Source organism: Panthera leo, chromosome A1 (genome assembly GCF_018350215.1).
Source record: "Panthera leo isolate Ple1 chromosome A1, P.leo_Ple1_pat1.1, whole genome shotgun sequence".
Lineage (NCBI taxonomy): Eukaryota > Metazoa > Chordata > Mammalia > Carnivora > Felidae > Panthera > Panthera leo.
The window spans coordinates 21998568-22018755 of NC_056679.1; the positions used below are offsets into that span (position 1 = coordinate 21998568).

Consider the following 20188-nt stretch of genomic DNA (forward strand, 5'->3'; position numbering starts at 1 on the left):
TAAGTCAGTTAAAATACTGACTAAATAAAGAAAATTCTCAACTTCTTTCTAAAAACTGGCTCTACCCATTTTTAGCACTATGGCAGTCTAGGCTAATGTGGTTAGGTCCCACCTCCTACAAACATATAGATTATTTACAATAAAAAAAAAAAAAGGTTTTAAGTGTACAGTCAAGTTCAAAAGGAAGAAAGACTCACCCTGAGGTGTTACAAAGGAAGAGAGAACTCAAAGCCAGAGCCAGAGCCGGAAGCCTGAGCTACCTCAGCAGTATCCTACCCATAGCTTAAAAGCTGACTCTGCTTTTAAGCCCTGGAGGCTGGGGATGGGCTGGGATTCTAAAGAGGTATGAAATTAAAGCTAAAGTGTCCTAATTTACACTGATACTAATCAAAAAAGCTGGTGCAACAATGATAGTATCAGATAAAACAGACTAAGTTAAAAATCAGTTCAATGTAAGGCACAAAATAGTTTTATGCCATTTTCACAGGAAAGGTCTCTGAGGTATAGAATGTTAACCTGAATGTTGGCTTTGGGACAGATTGTTACAACATGAGGGGAATTTAGACTGAGAATAGGGTACTCATTATTCCCTACTTCCTTTCAAAGGGATTTTACTCTACAGTTATCCCCAACAGGACACATTTGAAATTACTTTAAACATCTTAGAACAAAGCTATATTAACAGTCAAGTTTCAGGTTCAGCTATGAGTATAAATGTCTGCAACTATGGAGAATGATATTCTGTGAAATGCCTAAAAAGGAAAGAATAGAGAAAGTTTTATAGAATTCCCTTTCTGGGCTAAACGAACATTTCCTAAACTGTAAGGACATTTAAAAGGAATACAAAACTCTTTCTTTTACAAAATATATTTCCAAAAATATATCTAAAACATGAAAGATCTATATTGGCTTTTAAAATAAGCTTTACATTTATCTTGAATTTATGAGCTCTTTCCCCTTCCCATCCCCAAATTTCTTAATAGTTTTATGTCCTCTAAATACAAAGTATATGTTAGTATCTGCTTCTGAATACTTCCAGTGAGTTTAACTTCGGAAAAGAGCTGCTAAGCCCTTATCAAAAGATCTCAGGATGCTAGAGCTCATTTTATTATACTGAACCAACTGTGACAAATGGAAATGGTTGCCATTAGATGATTTTAGATTTAGATTTTCTTAGTTAAGCAGACAGAAATAAAGCCAGACACCCTGACCAAAAAAGACTTAAAAAAAAAAACAAAAAACAAACAACCTATAGTAATAAGTTGGAAGTGTACTCATCAATTTATTATTAGAATAATCTTTTAGGCTAAGTTTATCACTCTTTTTGTCTAGAGTCGAGTTTTCACCTCAGAAAATCTCTTTTATCTTTCATTTTGTTTCCAGCTAAGGCCAAAATATCAAGTTTGAGACAAAGGCTTTTCCAATCCAAACTTAAAACAAAGCAAATAAAAGCCTAAGCTGCATTTCATTTTGCACTTCCATTTCCTGTAACTCCCAGAGGACTAAATCTTTTCAGTGGATCACTGTTCCGGATCTGAACTGCTTCACTTCACTGACGTCTTGGCAAGTCATCTACGTAATTTTAGTCACAGAGTTTTTACATAAAACATAAGCGAAAGAAGAACACCTGGCTGGCTCAGTCGGTTAAGTGTCTGACTTCAACGCAGGTCATGATCTTAGGAGTTCAAACCCCCCATCCGGCACAGAGCCCACTTCGGATCCTCTGTCTCCCTCTCTCTCCGCCCCTCCCTCCCCTGTGAGCTCTCTTTCTCTCTCTCAACAAAACAAAACAAAACAAAACAAAAACAAACAAACAAAAAAAACACTTAAAAAAACATAAGCAAAAGAGGACAGTCTGTTTTGGTAAACAATCTAGTATATTAAATGGTGAGTCACTTTTTTTTTTTTTACCTTTGTCTTTCTTATAATTAAAAGTATCTAAATAATCAAAGACAAATTATTTCTATATTCTTGTTGGACAGGAAGAGTCAAGTCACTTTAGAGACTCACTCTCAGAACTAATCAGGAAATCTCCAGGAATGTATATTAGAGTCATCAAGGTAACTTTTCCCAAAATATAGGTGTTTTGTCTCTTCTAGACACCCAATAAATTAAAATCTCTTTGGAAAACTCAGAAGATTAAAATAAGAAGGAAATACTATGCAATATTAAAAAGAACAAAGTTCATCTTACCAGCTCTGGGCTTTCATTTTACCCTTCTTATGAGCCAGTGTATCAGCCTGCTGCTTTTCATGGATGCTGGCAGAAGACATGAAAACTCCTGGGTCATTCACAGCACACAAGCAGAATGAGCACAGTGTCTGTGATGGTTCCCTTGCCCACAAGTCCCATAGGGGCCATGCAGATGGGCCCAGATGGATTTCTGGACAGGAAACCCAGATGGGTTGTGTGATAGGAAAAGAACACCAACCCTGGGATTCTGTTGTTTTATCACAGACAGCAAGCAAATCTCCTCTCTGTCCCAGAGGGAGACATTACCTCAACCCTCAAGGTTGCTTGCTGCAAACACAACTCTAAGAAATGGTCTAAGTCAATAGTAATTAGGGCCTTGCGTTGTGTGAGAGGCCTTGTGTTCTTTAAACCAACAAGATGTGTTGGAGTACTAGAGAACCAGATAAGAATGTTTCTCAATACATTTATATAAACTAATATGGAAATGTATCAAGAGTTAAGTGTGAAGATTAAAATAAAAAAGAAAGATGTAGGAGCATATTATAGAATAACCTATAATTATTTGTGTTTGTTTGGTTTTGTTATTTACAGGAGAGACATGTATAGTCTTGTAAATGCACAGAAAACTTTTAGAAGGGTATATATAAGAACCTGCCTTGGAAGTGGGAGTGGGAAACCTGAGTATAAGAGGGACTTCTATTCTACTTTATACCATTCTTTTTGCTTTGTTATTACAAACACATGTCTTTTTAACAAATCATAAAAATTCACCTGTTTTTTATCAGTAGATATTCTGGCCACCTCCTCATTATCTCCTAAGGGTCCACGCTTTCCCTCTTCCTTTTCCTAATTAAAAGCAGATTAAGGGAGAAAAAAGATTAGTACACAAAACACAGAATTAACTCAGTATTTCTTATTTGAAGGTTGTTTTTCTTGGCTTTGGATCATTCACTTTTTTTCCTGATGAAAGTCTGCACTGACTTCACACATTGTTCCGGTTCAAGTTCAGACTACTTAATCTAGTAAGTAAGGCCTTTACAATCAGGCCCCTACATGCTTTTCTAAAATACAGAAGGATTGAAAGTTATGGTCAGAAAATAAAATTCTGTAGTTTAAGATTTCAGAGTTGGGACAGTTTTGAGGAATAGTCCAGAGTGTGGCCATGGCTAAGAAGGACTAAAGGACAATAGAAGTAAATTAACTGGTTCATGCCCACCCAAGGATGCCAAAAAAAAAAAAAAAAAAAAAAAAGAAGAAGAAATAAACTAATTGGAATTGGGAAGATAAGAAACTACACAGTAAAGGTATTAGATATGGATTGTGGTAGGCAGAATAATGGTCCCCCAAAGACGTGCCTGTCCCAATCTCTGGAGACTGTGACTCCATTACATGACCATGGCAAGACTGTAGATGGAATTAAGGCTGCTAATCATCCGACCTTGAGATGCAGGATTATCTGGTGGGCCCAATGTAATTACAAGCATCCTTACAAGTGAAAGAGAGAAGCAAGAGAGTTAGTGCCAGTGTGATGCAACATGAGAAAGACTCAGCCTGCCAGTGCTGGCTTTAAAGACAGAGGAAGAGATTCATGGTCCAAGACATGTGGGCAGCCTCTAGAAGCTGGAAAAGGCAAGGAAAGGGATTCTTCCCAGAGCCTCCAGAAGGAAAACAGCCCTGCTGACACTTTGATTTTAGCCTAATGAGGCCCATTTCAGGATTCTGACTTCCACAACTGTAAGACAACTGTGTGTGTTAAGCCACTAACTTTGTGGTAATTTGTTATAGAAGCAATAGGACACTAACATAAGGATGTCCACGAGTAAAACTTGAAGTAGAAAGTTTTGAGCCAGGGACCAAACTCCTTCATTTATTAATTCAACAAATATTTACTGAATCCTTGCTCTGTGCTAGCCACAGACCTAGCTGCTTAGGATGTAACCCTTACAGAGCTTATGACACAGGAAAGTGACTATGCAGTGAGTAGATAATTAAGACAGAGTGATACAGCAGAATTCTGTGAGCCCCGAAATAGGTGGGATACGTAATAAATTAGAGATGGTTTGAAAGTGCGAATGGCAAACTTGGTGAATGTTAACCTCTTAGTCTTAAAAAACAAAGGCTGGATGCTAGAAAAGGAATAACCTCTAAGAAGTTTATAAGAAAAGCCACATCCTGGGAATAAGGTTTCTATTCCAGCAGAACAGGAAGTGGGGAAAGTGATGATGTTGGTAGTGAAATGGTGGGGGTGTGGATGGTAGCAGTGGTGATGGTGATTACATGAGTGATAATAATAACAATACCTAACAGTGAGTGTTTCCCAAGTAGCAAGCTCTAAATTATCTCTTTTAATCCTCACAACTTTACAGAGTTGCTCCTGTATTGTTCCAATTTTACAAATGAGGAAATTGTGGCTGAGAGAGATTAAATAATTTGACCAAGGTCACACAGCTAATAAATGGGAGAGCCAGGATCTGAGCCCTAAATCCATCGTCTTAACCATGATGCTATCTGCTACTGTTCTGGAAAAGTACAGTGAGGACACAATGGGAAGAGTTGGAAGACAGGGATAATATATGATGTGTAGAGAAAAATGAAGCAATAATGCAGTTACTCCAATTCTTATACTAAAGTAATATTCAGGAAATTAGGTATGTTTAAGTTAACTAAAATGAAAAGCCGAACCAATAGGAGAAATTATTATTTTAAAACAACAGCCATTTTCAATAGTGCTGATTTCTAGTCTAAAAGTTTTAATTAAATGTGCTTTTCCCTTGACAGCTCAGAGCCTGGAGCCTGCTTCAGATTCTGTGTCTCCTTCTCTCTCTGCCCCTCCCCTGCTCATGCTCTGTCTCTCTCTGTCTCAAAAATAAATAAAAACATTTAAAAAAATGTGCTTTTCCCAAGAAGTCTCATAAACAAGTAGTTTCTCTCCCACTCATTTATCTAGTTTTGGGCTGGATTCTTAAAACTTCTTAGGTCTTAAGGCATAAAATGTAAAAATGTATACTTGGCTGAACAATCCTCAAGGAACACCCATACAGTGTAAATATTTGGCAACACAGAAAATCTCAGATACAGTCGTATTTAGAAGTGGTTGTAAGTTAGGGCACCTGGGTGGCTCAGTTGGTTAAGCATCTGACTTCAGCTCAGGTCATGATCTCATAGTTCGTGGGTTCAAGCCCCATGTCGGGCTCTGTGCTGACAGCTCAGAGCCTGGAGCCTGTTTTGGATTCTGTGTCTCCCTCTCTCTCTCTGCCCCTCCCCCACATGTGCTCTGTCTCTCTCTCTCAAAAAATTAAATAAACATTAAAAAAATTTAAAGGGGCACCTGGGTGGCTCGGTCACTTAAGCATCCGACTTCAGCTCAGGTCATGATCTCACGGTCCATCCATGAGTTCAAGCCCCATGCTGGGCTCTGTGCTGACAGCTCAGATTCTGTGTCTCCCTCTCTCTCTGCCCCTCCCCTGCTTGCACTCTGTCTCTTTCTCAAAAATAAACAAATATTAAAAAAAAAAAAAAAAACAACCAAATACCTTTAAAAAAATTAAAAGAAAAAAAAAGAAGAGGTTGTAAGTTAAAATATACTGAAGCTGGTAAAAATAAATGACAATCTAAATGTCCAGTACTAAGGGAATACACATGGTACATCAATAAAATGGATTGTTATGCAAACATTAAAAAGATAATGGCAAACACATATGGCACATGGTATGTGCCAGTCACTATCTAAGAGCTTTATAAATACTAATTCAACCACTTTTCATAAAAGCCCCATATGGTATGTACCAGCTACATCCTGCTTTACAGATGAGGAAGTTGAGAGAGGTAAAGTTACTTACTCAAGATTACACAACTAGTAAGAAATGCAGCTCAGATGTGAACCCAGCTAGGCTAACTACAAAACCACTAGCTATTCTTAAACTATTAGACTAAGTTGCTGTTTCAATGTTCATAACAGTATTACAGCATAAGCATTTTCCTATGTTAAGTGAAAAAGGCTGGATCCAGATCCAGAATGAAATGAGAAATCAAAGCCATTAATAATATGTGGAGCCAGGCTGAGGGTTGAGGGAGTGATTAAGAAATAGGGAGTGGGGCACTTGGGTGGCTCAGTCGATTAAGCATCCAACTTCGGCTCAGGTCATGATGTCACGGTTGGTGAGTTTGAGCCCCACGTCGGGCTCTGTGCTGACAGCTCAGAGCCTGGAGCCTGCTTGGGATTCTGTGTCTCCCTCTCTCTCTCTCTCTGCCTCCCCCCCGTTTGTGCTCAGTCTCTCTCTCTCTCAAAAATAAATGAACATTTAAAAAATTAAAAAAAAAAAAGAAAAAGAAATAGGGAGTAACAATGCATAACAGTTTTAATAATGTTAACATTTCACATAGGAATTGGAAGAGAAAACTACTCCAAGAGATACCATCTTATCAGGAAGAGTAAATACCGGTATACATACAGACTTTATACCCTCACAAAAATCAACTCAAAATGGATCATAGACCCAAATGTAAAACACAAAACTATAAAACTCCAATAAATAACATAGGAGAAAACCTAGATGACATTGGGTATGGCGATGACATTTTGGATGCACAAAGGCATGCTCCATGAAAGAAATCAGTGATAAACTGGACTTTATTAAAAGGAAAAACTTCTCCTCTATGAAAGACATTGTCAAGAGAATGAGAAGAGAAACCACAGACTGGGAGAAAATATTTACAAAAGACACATCTGATATAAGACACTTATCCAAAATAACAAAGAACTCTTAAAACTTAACAATAAGAAAACAACCAGACTAAAATATGAGCCAAAGACCTTAACAGACACCTCACCAAAAAAAATATACAGACGACAAATAAGCATATGGAAAAATGCTCCACATCACTTGTCATGAGAGAAATGCAAATTAAAACAAGATACCACTACCTGCTTCTTGGAATGCCCCAAATCCAGAACACAGACAACACCAAATACTGGAGAGGATGTGAAGCAACAGGAACCCTCATTCATTGCTGGTGAGAATGCAAAATGGTACAGCTACTTTGGAAGACAGTTTGGTAGTTTCTGACAAAACTAAATACACTCTTTATCATACAATCCAGCAATCATGCTCCTTGGTATTTACCCAAAGGAAGTGAAAACTTATGTCCACACAAAAATTTGCATACAGATATTTATAGCAGCTTCATTCATAATTGCAATAACTTGGAAGCAACCAAGATCTCCTTCAGCAGGTAAATGGATAAATAAAGTGTGTACATCCAGACAATGGATCTTACTCAGCGCTAAAAAGAAGGAAGTGATCAAACCATGAAAAGGACATGTGGGAACCTTAAATGCATATTGCTGAGTGAAAGAAATCAATCCGAAAAGGCTACATACTAATATAGGATTCCAACTACATGATGTTCTGGGAAAAGCAAAATTATGGAGACACTTTAAAAAAAAAAAAAAATCAGTCTGTTTGCCAGGGTTGGGGGTGGAGGAAAGATAAATAGGTGAAGCACAGAGAATTTTTAGGGAAATGAAAATATTCTGTATGATACCATAATGATGGTTACATGCATTATACATTTGTCCAAACCCACAGAAGATACACCACCAAGACTGAACTATAAAGTAAAATGTAGACTTTGGGTGATCAGGGTGTGTCAATGTAGTAGGTTCATCAATTGTAGCAAATGAACCACTCTGGAGAGGATGTGGTTAATGGTGGATATCACGTGGGGATAGGGGGACAGGGAGTACACAGGAAATTCGTACACTTTCCCGGAAACTTTGCTGTGAACCTGTAAGTGCTTTAAAAAGATAAAGTTCTAATCATCAATAAGTTAATTCCTTAATTCCCTGTTAAAATTCTTCAATGTGGTCCCTACTTATAAAATCTAAACTCCCTTGGAAGGCATACAATATTTTTTATTAGCTGATTCCTGTATACGTTTCCAAGTTCATCTTTAGTCTCTTCCCTCCACCTAACTTCACCCTCCTCCGTGAGGACCCCAAATTCTCTTACTCCTCCAGATGTTTCCATATGGAGTCCCTTGGCTTGGCAAATACCTACTCATTCTTCATGTCTCAGTGCAAATGCAGCCTTCCCAGTGCATCTTTCCCTCACTTCCCCATGTAGCACCTGGCCTGCAGTCTGAATTCAGTCGTGGTAGCATCTCTGCTTATACTTGGTACTTGACTCTGCCATCCAATTGCATCTTAATCGTTTAAATGCTTAATTTTAGTCTCCGTTAGAAAATGAGAACCAAATCTTTTCTTTTTGTATCTCCAGTGGCAAGCACATAGCCATATCCACCATAATGAAGACATCAAAAAGAAAACGAAAAAGAGATGGTTATGAATGACCTTGTAGGAGTACTGTGGGAGTTTAAGGATTTATAAAAAATCATTTTGTGGAATATGTGAAACAACCTTTCAGCACAATTACTGACAAGTTGGAAACTTCCATAAACAGATGCAGAATACAAGTACAATTTTGCAAGAGAAGAAAAGCACAAATCCTGTGCTTAAAAAAAAGATGGAAGGAAAGTACCAAAATATTAAAAGCGATGTTGTCAGAATGGTAAGAAGCCATGGGGTAATTTTCCCCCTTTCCTCTTTTTCAAACAATGTCTTAAATGCTTAAATAACCTAATACTACACTCCATATATGGCCTTGGTCCCCTAAAACATTGAGAACCTACCATCATGCCACTCAAAGCACAGAGGAAAATGATGAGACAGTAGCACCTTGCTGCCCAAGGGCTGGAGAAAGTAAAGCTGTAGAATGTACGTGCTTCAAACCCACTGGCTTCTAGGACTATCTTTTTATACATTCCTAATCTGTTTTGATCACCTCTTTGAGATCCAAAAAAGAGACTTATTTAGGAACAAGAAATCAATTAGCACTCACAGGTCACCTATTACAAAAGTAGATGTTAAAGGGGTATAAATAAGACATGGAAAAATAAGGTAAAATAAGACATGATTTCAACCTTCAAGTAATTTAGTTTGGTGGGAGGAGGAAAACGACTCACATGAAACATCAACTGTATACAACTGAATGATAAATTATGTAATCTAATTGTCCAAACTAACATATAAATACCATTAATACCTGATAAACATGGCATAGTCTGAGATGGTTAACGATTCTATTTTTAGATTAGAAAGATGAGCTATTACAGCTATGAGTTACAAATACCACACTAAACCACAAAAGTACTTTGCAAATTTTAAGGTTTTTGAGTTTGTTTTTAAGTGTGACAGAAACTGAAACAATCAAATCTTAGACCACTGCTTTTCTAAGTGAGAAAAACTATGGAAACAAAATATACCTGAGATTTTTGTCTTTGGGCTGTATTTACTGTTGGGAAGAGCTCCATCCAGAGACTGAGCAGAGTGAAAAGGTTGACTTTAGAAAGCCTTGGTATTTGACCTACAAAAGAGAGGCAGACACTTTAAAATTTTACTAACGATGAAAATAGAAACTAATACTCAAGGCCATTTGGGTGCTAACGCCTTAACTCAGCTGCATTAGTAGGAGGCAGAAAAAAAGGATACGCGGACAAGACAATCAAGGGCAGGAGACTGGCTACAACCTCACTTTCAGCGACCTCCTCTGGCACTTTTCAAACTTGGGCCCTTTCTCCGGCCCTCACATGTCAAGGGTAAAAATGGCACAACTGATACAAGTAACTATGGGAACAATCCAAAGGAAGTTATGAGAAGTCCTTGCATCTGATGTCAACGTGGAGCGAGCTTTTCTTTAAATTGACGTGTTGCAAAAAGGGCAGTTGAGGTGACCTTTGCTGGCAAGGCATTGAAATACAGGAAAGCGTCACGTGTGGTTAATTTGGAAATCAAGTCAAAAGCACGGAATTTTCAAGCTCAATACTCGAGATCCCAGCTCTAGGTCCTGAGAGGAAAAGGAAAAGGAGAAGGAAAAGGGGCGGGGGGGGGGAGGGGTGGGCTGTGAGCGCGACTTCAAAAGCGGGTGCTGCCGGGCCAGGGGTTGGTTCCTCTGTGACAGAGGCAAGAAAGCGCCTAGGGCGGGAATGAGACGTCCCGGGGCAGAAGCTCAGGCGAAGAGGGGCAGGCAGGGAAAGCGGAGTTAGTCGGAGGCAGAGGCTCAGGGCAGAGCGAAGGCTGGGGTGGCAGCAGCAGGGTCCGGGGCACTCACCAGTCATGCTGCCAGTCTGGGTGCTGACTGACCGCCCGGCCCCGGCGCTCTCCAGATTTTGCATCTGCCCTGCTTCTTTCATCCCAAGCCTAGCGGCCTCTGCTGCCCAGAATACCTCTCGCTGTCCGGCATGATCTTGGCCCCAGCGGCTCCACCTCTAGCCTCCTCCCAGCAACTGTATGGTAACCGCCAACTCGGCGCAGCCAGCTGACGTCAGAGCTTGGCCGCCACTTCCGGGCGCCTTGTCTGTTGCGTTAGCCAGGCGTGGACGCGTTGATGAGAGGCTGCCCCTCTAGGGGCTGCCGGTTAGTTAAGAAGCGCTGCGCGATAAATCAGTTAAGGCCCGAATTTAGCTGTCTTCGCTGGTTTTGCTGAAGGCCAACTGAGGATGTTTTGGCCTGGAAGTCCCAGGGTGTACACACTCTAATAGAGTGATGAAGCCTGCGCAGACTTGAGAGTTTTGGTGAGCGAGTGAAGGGGAATTGAAATGGAAAGCTGCCCTATCGGTCACCGTCGAGATCTTAGAGAAGGGAGGAGGTGTTGGGGGGGGGAGGCGCGGAGCTGGGCGGCCCAGGTGGTTGCTACCATCAGTGATTGGCCAGTCCTTAGGAACTCAGTGCCAGGGACAGCCATAGGGACGTTCTGATTTTCATCAAACATAAGGTCTCAAGGGGTGCAACTGTGATTATGAAAAAGGTGGGGGGGGGGGGGGGGGGGAGGGGGGAGTACTTCTGGGAAATATGAGAAGTACCTGATATTGTAGATTTGTGACCAGTGCATTTTATTTGATTACTTCATAAGTGTCCCAGGCAGGAGTCAAATTGAAGCTCCACCCTTCCTCCCCAGTGACTCAGAGCCCAGTTTCCATAACCAACCTCTTATGTTATCATAACTTGAAATACTGACAAATAGCAAGACATAAAAACTGCTTTTTGAAAGCAAAAGCTGAACATTATTAAAATACATTATCTTGTGAAGGACTGAAGGGAATCTTCAGTGATGATGGGTATGGCTATGGTTCCTTAATTTTCACTACTGTATAGTATTTAATTTTAGCTATATACCACAATTTATTTATTTAGAATGGCTAAAATAAAAAGTGCTGACAAACCAAATATTGACAAGGATGCAGACAGCTGGCTATCTCATACATTGTTGGGAGGAATATAAAATGGCACAGATACTTTGGAACAGTTTGACAGTTTCTTATAAATATATGCTTGTCCTGTCACCCAGCAATCATACTCCTGGGTATTTATGCTAGAAAAATGAAAACTTAGGTTCACACAAAACTCTGTATATGAGTGTTCATAGAAAGCTTTATTTGTAATAGTCAAAAACTGGAAAAAAGCCAAACAACCTTCAGTGAATGAATAGACAACAAACTAGAGAATATCCTTGCCGTGGAATACTACTCAATAAAAAGGAAGGATACATGCATCAACTTGGATGGATCTCCAGGACATTGTGTTGAGTGAAAAGAAAAAAAAAAAACAGTCTTAAAGTGTTATGTACTGTATGATTATATACCATTCTCAAAGTGTGGTGATGGAGAACAGATCAGTGGTTGCCAGGTGTTATGGTTGGGAGAAGGGTACCACTAAGAGGTAACACAAGGTTGGGCACTGACTGGCACCGAAAATACTGTGTTAAAAACTAGTGAAATCCAAATAGGGTATATACCTGAATTAATAGTATTGTACCAATGTCAGTTCCCTGGTTTTCCCAATGTGCTATGATAATATATTATCATTGCAGAAGCTTAGAGAAAGGCACATAGGAACTCTCTATTATTTCTGCAACTTGTTTGAGTTTTAAACTCTTTCAAAATAAAAAGATATAGCATCTGTATCATATATATGTATATATATGATTATATATTAAATATATATTTATTAAATATATTTATAATTAACATTTTAATATATTTAATATAATAATATATTTAATATACATTAAATATATAGTGTATATATACATATATGTATATATACATATATACATTATATATATATACATATATGTATACATATATGTACATATATATATAATGTATATATATATATATAAAATCATTAATCTCTACAAGTCAAATCTACCCTTTGAACAACCATTAGCTTTGTTGCTCATGTCCTTCTCTTTGGATTTCTGTTTTCATTACATTTTTAGTCTCATAGTATTTCAGAGTAATACTCTGAGTAAATACTCTGATTATTTCCTTTACTTTCTTGCTAGTTCAGCCATATTTTATTTAGCATTTTTTAGTACTTTGTCACAAATTTTTTTGGGCTATCTTATCTACAATATTACTGGAAATAATGGTTCTGCTGCAAAGGAGAATAAGGACTAAAAAGGAGTACAAGACAAATGCTACCTCAGTGCTAAGAAATGGGACAAGCTCAGTTCAGGTGAGCACAACAAAACCCAGCTTAATCAATAAAATGGTTTTAAAATCAATAAATAATTCTTTATATCAAGTGGAAAGAGCATGGACTTTGATGTCAGACAGATAAACTATATTCACACTCTAACCACCCAAGTTATTTACTAGCTAATTTATGAGTTAGCCGAGACTAAGTTAGCTGTGGGTAACAAATAACCACCAAATCTCAGTGGCTTGCCACAACAAAGGTTTCTTTCTGGCTCACATATGCTGCAGCTCTGCTCCTGTGGATTGGCTCTGGGATCTAGACTAAAGGAGCAGCCTTTGGATATTCTTTTTTCCTGGCGGAAGGAAAAGAGATGGCAGAACTACATGATGACTCTTAGAGCAAGTCTCATGTCAAGCCAGACTCCAGTGAGATGGGATGTGTAATCCTGTTTCAGGGACATGCTGAAAAGGCAGGTACAGCAAATACCCTGACAGTAATGCAATATTAATGAATTAACCTTACTAATCATAGATCCTTTGCCTGTTACTTCATATCTTGTCAGTAAAAAGAACTCCCATATCCCCCTTTCCCAGAATCTGCAGTTTTCAACCTTTTATCACATTTGTACCATTTTTTTTGTTATTCTGTTACATTTGCACACCTCCCCCACCCCATTCTTTTTCTGAATCACTTGAGAGTAGGTCACAGACGCCTGCCTTGCCCAATCCCCTCTTGAAAACTTCAGTATGCATTTCTACAAAACAAGGACACTCTAACACATGCTAATTCAGCAGTCCAAAACAGGAAATCAGCACTGATCGAACACTACTGTGCAATCCACAGACCCTATTCAAAATTTGAAAAGTGTTTCAACATGGGTCATTTCTATTCTGGTAAAGCATCCCATTCAGATTCACTGAGTTTTGCCCTTCATTATTTTCCTTCAACCTGGGACATTTCCTCAGTCACTACTCAAGTCATTTTGCCTTCTGTAATTGATCAGTATTTTGTGAAGAGAAATTCCCCAAACTATGCTAACATCCTATACCAATCAAACCTCTACATACCAACTTTAGCATTTATTGGTGAATCCCACATGAATTAATCACCATTTTTAAAAAAATTTTTAAATGTTTATTTTTGAGACAGAGAAAGACAGCGAACGGGGGAGGGTCAGAGAGAGGGAGACACAGAATCCGAAGCAGGCTCCAGGCTCTGAGCTGTCAGCACAGAGCTCAATGCGGGGCTCGAACTCACGGACTGTGAGATCATGACCTGAGCCGAAGTCAGATGCTTAACTGACTGAGCTACCCAGGTGCCCCAATTAACTACCATTTTAACGGCTGTCCAGTTGTGATTTCTTATTTCCATAATTCTTCCTACATATAGTAGTTGTCATTCTAAAATAAGGAAGAGCTTTTCCCTCTTCCTCATTCATTCATTCATTCATTCATATCTATATGGACTTACGATTCCCATTTTGTTCAATGGGCTGTAATCTGCTATTTATTTTAGTGCTCAAATTGTCCCATATTTGATGAAATCCTCAAGTTGTGTCTTTTATCCTTTTGATACACCCTCATCGATCATTGAGCACTTCTTTACATTCTAGTACAAGATGCTCCAGACTCATCTTCTACGTTCTCCGCACCAGACTTAGAGTCAACCATTTCCCCAAGGAGCCCTGGTTCCTTTTAGTGTTTAAAAACGAAGATCTAGGCAGTAAGTGTGCTGATTGCTACTGCTATGTTATTACTACTAGACCCTCTGAGACGATAGATCTAGAAAATATATTAGTATCTATATACGTATATACATATACTCATGTATCTCTTTCAGCAGCTATCTGTCTCTTTAAACGTTCACAATGAGGGGCGCCTGGATGGCTCAGGTCCTGATCTCGTGGTTTGTGGGTTTGGGTTGAGCCCCACATGGGGCTCTGTGCTGACAGAGCCTGGAGCCTGCTTTGGATTCTGGGTCTCCCTCTCTCTCTGCCCACTAACACTCTGTCTCTCAAAATTAAGTAAGTGTTTTAAAAAAGCATTGACCCCTTCAATTCTGGTCTAGCACATCAGGGTTATTTCTAGCCTCTCCCTTTGCCGTATTTGTAAACCTCTTCTTGAACAGCAAGAAACCTCATTCCCATTATCCTCAATATAGTTTCTTCTCTTTCGCTTTCCTTCTCCCCCACCCCAATTCCTGTAATCTAATTTCCTTAGCACATTGGTTGCTTCCTTGGCTTCACCACCCATGCTGCTGCTGCTGCTGTTGCTGCTGTCACAGCCCCTTTGGCCTCTAAGGGAAGGGAGGAGAGGGGAGGGGAGGTAATGGGAGTCTATAAAATAGCTTTTGAGTGAATTATTCAGAGAGGGAAGAAAGAAGACATGAAGGGAGGGAGGGATGTACAGTGGTAGTAGGTTTATCACAAATTTTCTTAAAGTCTAAATGGTCCCAAATAGCACAGTGCCTGGCAAAGCATAGGTGCTCAATATCATTAATTATTGTCCTTCCCTTCTTTGTCTTCCATTTGTTTATTCTCTATAGAAAACCCGAAACTTCTCCTTTTATTCTAGGTCCTATTGGTTGGGAATACTAGTCCCAGCAGTGTGTTTATTTGAACAGAAACTTCTCACAACAAAACAAGCAGAGGTGGCATGGAGCCCATCATAAAGACGTGGCATCGATACTGGACTTGTTCCTATGCTGGTGTGTGGCAGAGACCACATACCTTGTTAGTAGAGAAAGTGTACCTCCCACTCAGTCTTGCTCTCTTACATGGAAGGCACATCATGACCAGTGACTCTGTCTTCTGCAAGCCTGGAGATGAGGTGGCCACAAGACTGATAGGGACTGCTGGTGGCCAGTGCACCCTTGTGGACAGTATTGGCCCTAATTTGGTCATTTTAAGCAAGGATGTAACCATAAACACCACCCTGCGTCCAGAAATTAAGGTTTCCTAAACAATTCTCAGAAGGCAGTTCCTGGCAGCACTTAAACCCCAAGAAAGCAAAGAGAAGCCTGAAACAAAATCCAGATGCCTTTCACAGAACATTCGCTTTGTTATGGAGGGCAGTGCTGCCAAAAAGAAATGACCTCTCAGGCTTACCATACATTGTCCCAAACGGTGTCCTCAGAAAAGTAAACGTAGTGCCACATAGATTAATGTACTACAAAGTAAGAATGTCCAGGAACCTTGGGAATGTCTGTGCTCCCATGAGATGGAAAGGATCAGCAAGCCCACTTCCCATATTGTCTGTCCTGAGGCACTCTGCCAGAAGGCCATCCAACAGGTGCCTGGGCATCACGGTCCATATCTCAGCAACTTTTGGGTCCTCGTTTGTGTGGCACCCTCTGGAATGGTTTGGATCTCCCTCCCTCCCTTCCTTCCTTCCTTCCTTCCTTCCTTCCTTCCTTCCTTCCTTCCTTCCTTCCCCCCTTCCTTTTATTTTTGAGAGACAGAGAACCGTGAGTTCATGACCTGAGCAGAAGTCAGATGCTCAACCTACTGAACCACCCAGGTGCCCCTGGTTTGAGTATTTCTAAATCAGCATCCTTGAAGAAGTCCTGTAATTAGACATGTTAGAAATCAACAGAAGAGACTAGAGGGACATAAAGGGAGGGAATAGAGAGGGAGTTGATGGAATATCTACTATGCATCAGACACCTTATGTAACAAATAATGATAAGAGAAGAGTATCTTACTGAGTATTTACTGTGTTCCATTCTAGCTACTTTGCACATATTATTTACACCTTCCAACAAACTTGTGAAGTGGGTATCATTATTATTACCCCTACTTAGAGGCACGAAGACATTGAGTAACTTGCCCAAACACTATGGCTTGAAAGATGTGGGAGCAAGATATAAGTGTACGTTACTTTAATATAATTCTATGATATAGATGTTTATCATATACATTTTACAGATGAGGAAACTAAGGCCCCTGGAGCACCAACATCAGTATCACTCAGGAGCTTGTTAGAAATGCAGTCTTGGGCCCCAGTTTAGACCTATGGAGCCAGAAGCTGGACAGAACCACTGGACAGGACCAGAGGGCTCCAGCAGGTCTTAAACTTGCACATGGGTAAAAGTCACTTGGAGACTATGTTAAAACCCTGATTCCAGGGGCCAGCCACTAAAGACTCTGAGTCTCTGGTATTTAGCAGTAGAATTTTGGCGCTCTATAGAATTGCTTCTACCAAGTACCAAGATGATGTGTTTGGTATCCCATCATCTATCAACATTAGCTGATGTTAAAAATTAAGCAAAATGTTCATACTAGTTAAGGAATAGGTATCAATGTTTTATTTAGTTCAGGGGTTGGCATGCTTTCTGTAAAGGCCCAGAGAGTAAATATTTTAGGCTTTAGGGACCATTCAGTCTCTGTCGTATATCATGAAAGCAGCCATAAGCAATATGTAAATGAATGAGCGTGTAGATGTTTTCTAATACAACTCAATGAACACTTCCTTCATCTGGCTTATAACAGAGAATGTCCAGTGATATCAATGAGACCTAGTTCAGCATGCATTTGAGCATTGGAGCTTTAAATACTTGGAGAGGAAAGGACTCTAAGTAAAATAGCTGATACTATAGGGGAGGAAAACAATTTTACTCTACCCTTCTAGATTCTTGGCTGAGAACTCTCCCATCTCCATAATAAAGACAGATTAACAAGATAAAACGAAACATTTCAATTACATATGTAAGGGAGCCCCTCAAAGATATGAGACTCAAAGCTGGCCAGGCAGTTGAGACTTACATACTGTTCTGAGCTAAGGAAAAGGATAGAGGTTTGGGGCTTCAAAGAGGAGGAAGACAATTCTCAGGAAGATGAGAAGAGTAAATTAAATGTTTGGTAAGCAAATGTTTTTCCTGCCACACAGATAAGTCTCTCAGATGAAAAAGCTTTCTCTGATAATGGCTCTCTTCCTGGTATGGGTGCCCTTTCTAATATTTTTAGGCAGTTAAGAAGGAGATAAAAAGCTTTTCCTGAAACTACCAGGCTTTGATTATCTTCAGCTCAAAATAGTCCACATGCCAAAGTAGCATATTTTGGGGTGGCTTATTCTGAACCTCCTCAATACAATATTCCCGGTTAATTTTCTTCAGCTGAATCATAACACTTTTTCCACTGGGCTAGAACATCCTAATCCTTTATCAGATTCTTCAAGGTAACCTCTCACCTGCAGGGCTATAAATTGCCACTGCTTCTATCTAGTATGTTACAAATTAAAAAAAAAAAACAACAAACAAACTTGACAAGTAATCCTCATTTTATCATTTTCCAGGTGTGCAGTAATTTTTCTCATCGGCAGTAGAAGAAAAAGCCCTGTGAAGTTCAGTACTGTTTGCTGTAAAGATTATCGTTGAAGACACAGTTTTCTAGCTTATAGGATGTTACCTTGGAGTACCCACAGGATAAATTCTCCTGTCTGCACTAAGTCATGTAACCTCCCCAATCAGACACCGGGAATGAGTTTCGTGTCCTCACTCTCTCTGGTATAATCTTATTTTATCTACACTCATTTGTACTTACTTCCTACTTTCCCCATTAACTTAATTTTTATCTTATTTTTGGCATTTCTGTAAATTGCCTTATGTTCTTTTTGGAATACAAATTTATTTAAATGGAGAGGATGTTCAAATTTGAGGATTCCTTAGTTTCATGTGCCTTGAGAAGGAAGAGGAAATGAAGCTGATATTTGCATACTCAGAAAAATACATATGATGTCCTTTATAGCAACTTAAATGTAATACACTCATATTTACATCATCACTTATATGACAAAGGTTGTATGTTCTTAGTTCACATATCCATCACACATGCCTCACCTAAAGGGATCTAAATAATCTAGGCAGTTACTCTGCAGTGTTTCTTTTTTGTTTTGTTTTTCAAACTTATTTTATTAAAAATTGTTAACGTTTATTTATTATTGAGAGACAGAGAGAGACAGAGCATGAGCATGGGAGGGGGAGACACAGAATCTGAAGTAGGCTCCAGGCTCCGAGCTGTCAGCACAGAGCCCGATGTGGGGCTCGAACTCACCAACCGCGAGATCATGACCTGAGCGAAGTTGGATGCTTAACTGACTGAGCCAACCAGGCGCCCCACAAAATTCTTACTTTATTAGGTTGAAATAAGCTGAAAACTTTATTTTCCTCACAAAAAAGCAATATTTTCTGTATTATTCCTAGATAAACCACAAAACTTATTTTTGCAGTAAGACCAGTTTTTCCCGGTTATGTATATAAATCAACATGAGGCAATAGATATAGTCATGAAAAAAGAAAAAGAAAATAGGGAAAACCAGACAAATCAATTATTAGTGTCTGTAGACTCGGGTCCTGTCTTCTGTGCAAAATAATGCTTACCGTACATCTGCTAAAAAGCTGATGGCCCGGTTAGGCCATGGGCACAAGAGGATGCAAGCAGCAGCAAGTGTGGGGCAACAACGGCCCATTCTTCCCTTTTTTGCCTTTTTTTTTTTTTTTTTTTTTTTTTAAATTTAGAGAGAGAGCAGGAGAGGGGCAGCAAAAGAGGGACAGAGACAATCTCAAGCAGGCTCTGCACTGTCAGCACGGAGCCCAACACAGGACTTGATTCCACAATCGTGAGATATGACCTGAGATGAAATCAAGAGTCAGATGCTTAACTGACTCAGTGCCCTGGCTCATTCTTCTATTTAATGGTAAAAGTAACTTATTTATTTACATCCCCTAGATAAACACTAAATCTACACAGAAATCCTCTGTAGGTGAGTGCTCGGTTTCTCACTTTCTATTAACCACCATTACAGATTTTTAACAATACACTTGAAACACACTGTACTTAAGTCAGACGCTTTGTTGCATTTCATAAATTATTTTCCTCCTCCTTTATCCTCTGTGTCCTCAACATCTTTTTCTTCCAAGAACTGATAACTCAAATGCTGGTCATTAGATCACTGTCCCAAATGGCTTCAAACCCTCCATCGTGCCTCCCACAGGAATCACATACAAATGAAACTCTGCATTTTTAATACTATCTTCTTGGAGAACACAGAGCATGCATAAGTTCAGACCATGGCCATTTAAGAGATGAGTGGTCAGTGACTAGCAGGTGAGTGGGAGGCCTGTAGGCAAATTTGCCTTCAATGATTAAGGGGCCTGGATGCATCTTACAGCTTTACCTACTAATAACTGATAAGAGGCATCCTAAAGCATTCTCTGAGATATTTTCAGTGCTTTCCAAATTAGCTTTAGGAAGCTCTGACACATTTATATATATATATATATCTATCATGAAATCCAGGTCATGTTTTGCACTGAGTTATAATTCCCAAACCTGCAAGATTTGACCTCTGTTCATTCCGTGTTTGGTGTATGTTTTGTGATGTTTACATCCATTCTCCTCCGTCTTCATCCTGGGAAGACTCCATAGGACTTTAAGCGAACAGAAACATTAGGAAAAAT

At 39.4% G+C, this 20188-nt stretch overlaps 1 protein-coding gene and 1 long non-coding RNA gene across 3 annotated transcripts in view; one reads left to right on the forward strand and one right to left on the reverse strand.

Annotated features, from left to right (window-relative positions):
* The window catches only part of CDADC1 (cytidine and dCMP deaminase domain containing 1), a 46483-nt gene extending 35908 nt beyond the window's left edge, over positions 1 to 10575 (reverse strand). The window contains exons 1-3 of one of the 2 annotated variants that reach the window (XM_042913283.1): positions 10362 to 10575; positions 9517 to 9617; positions 2965 to 3039 (exon numbers count right to left, since the gene is read on the reverse strand). In XM_042913283.1, coding sequence (XP_042769217.1) covers positions 2965 to 3039; positions 9517 to 9617; positions 10362 to 10443 — 258 coding nt within the window. In that variant the 5' untranslated portion in view covers positions 10444 to 10575. The remainder of the gene's footprint in view (positions 1 to 2964; positions 3040 to 9516; positions 9618 to 10361) is intronic. The other variant, XM_042913356.1, reaches the window with a different exon arrangement.
* Positions 10576 to 10608: 33 nt separating this feature from the next.
* LOC122205495 lies at positions 10609 to 18368 on the forward strand. The gene is made up of 2 exons (XR_006196111.1): positions 10609 to 10824; positions 18025 to 18368. It is a non-coding gene; the product is annotated as an uncharacterized LOC122205495 (long non-coding RNA).
* The last annotated feature ends 1820 nt before the right edge of the window (positions 18369 to 20188 follow it).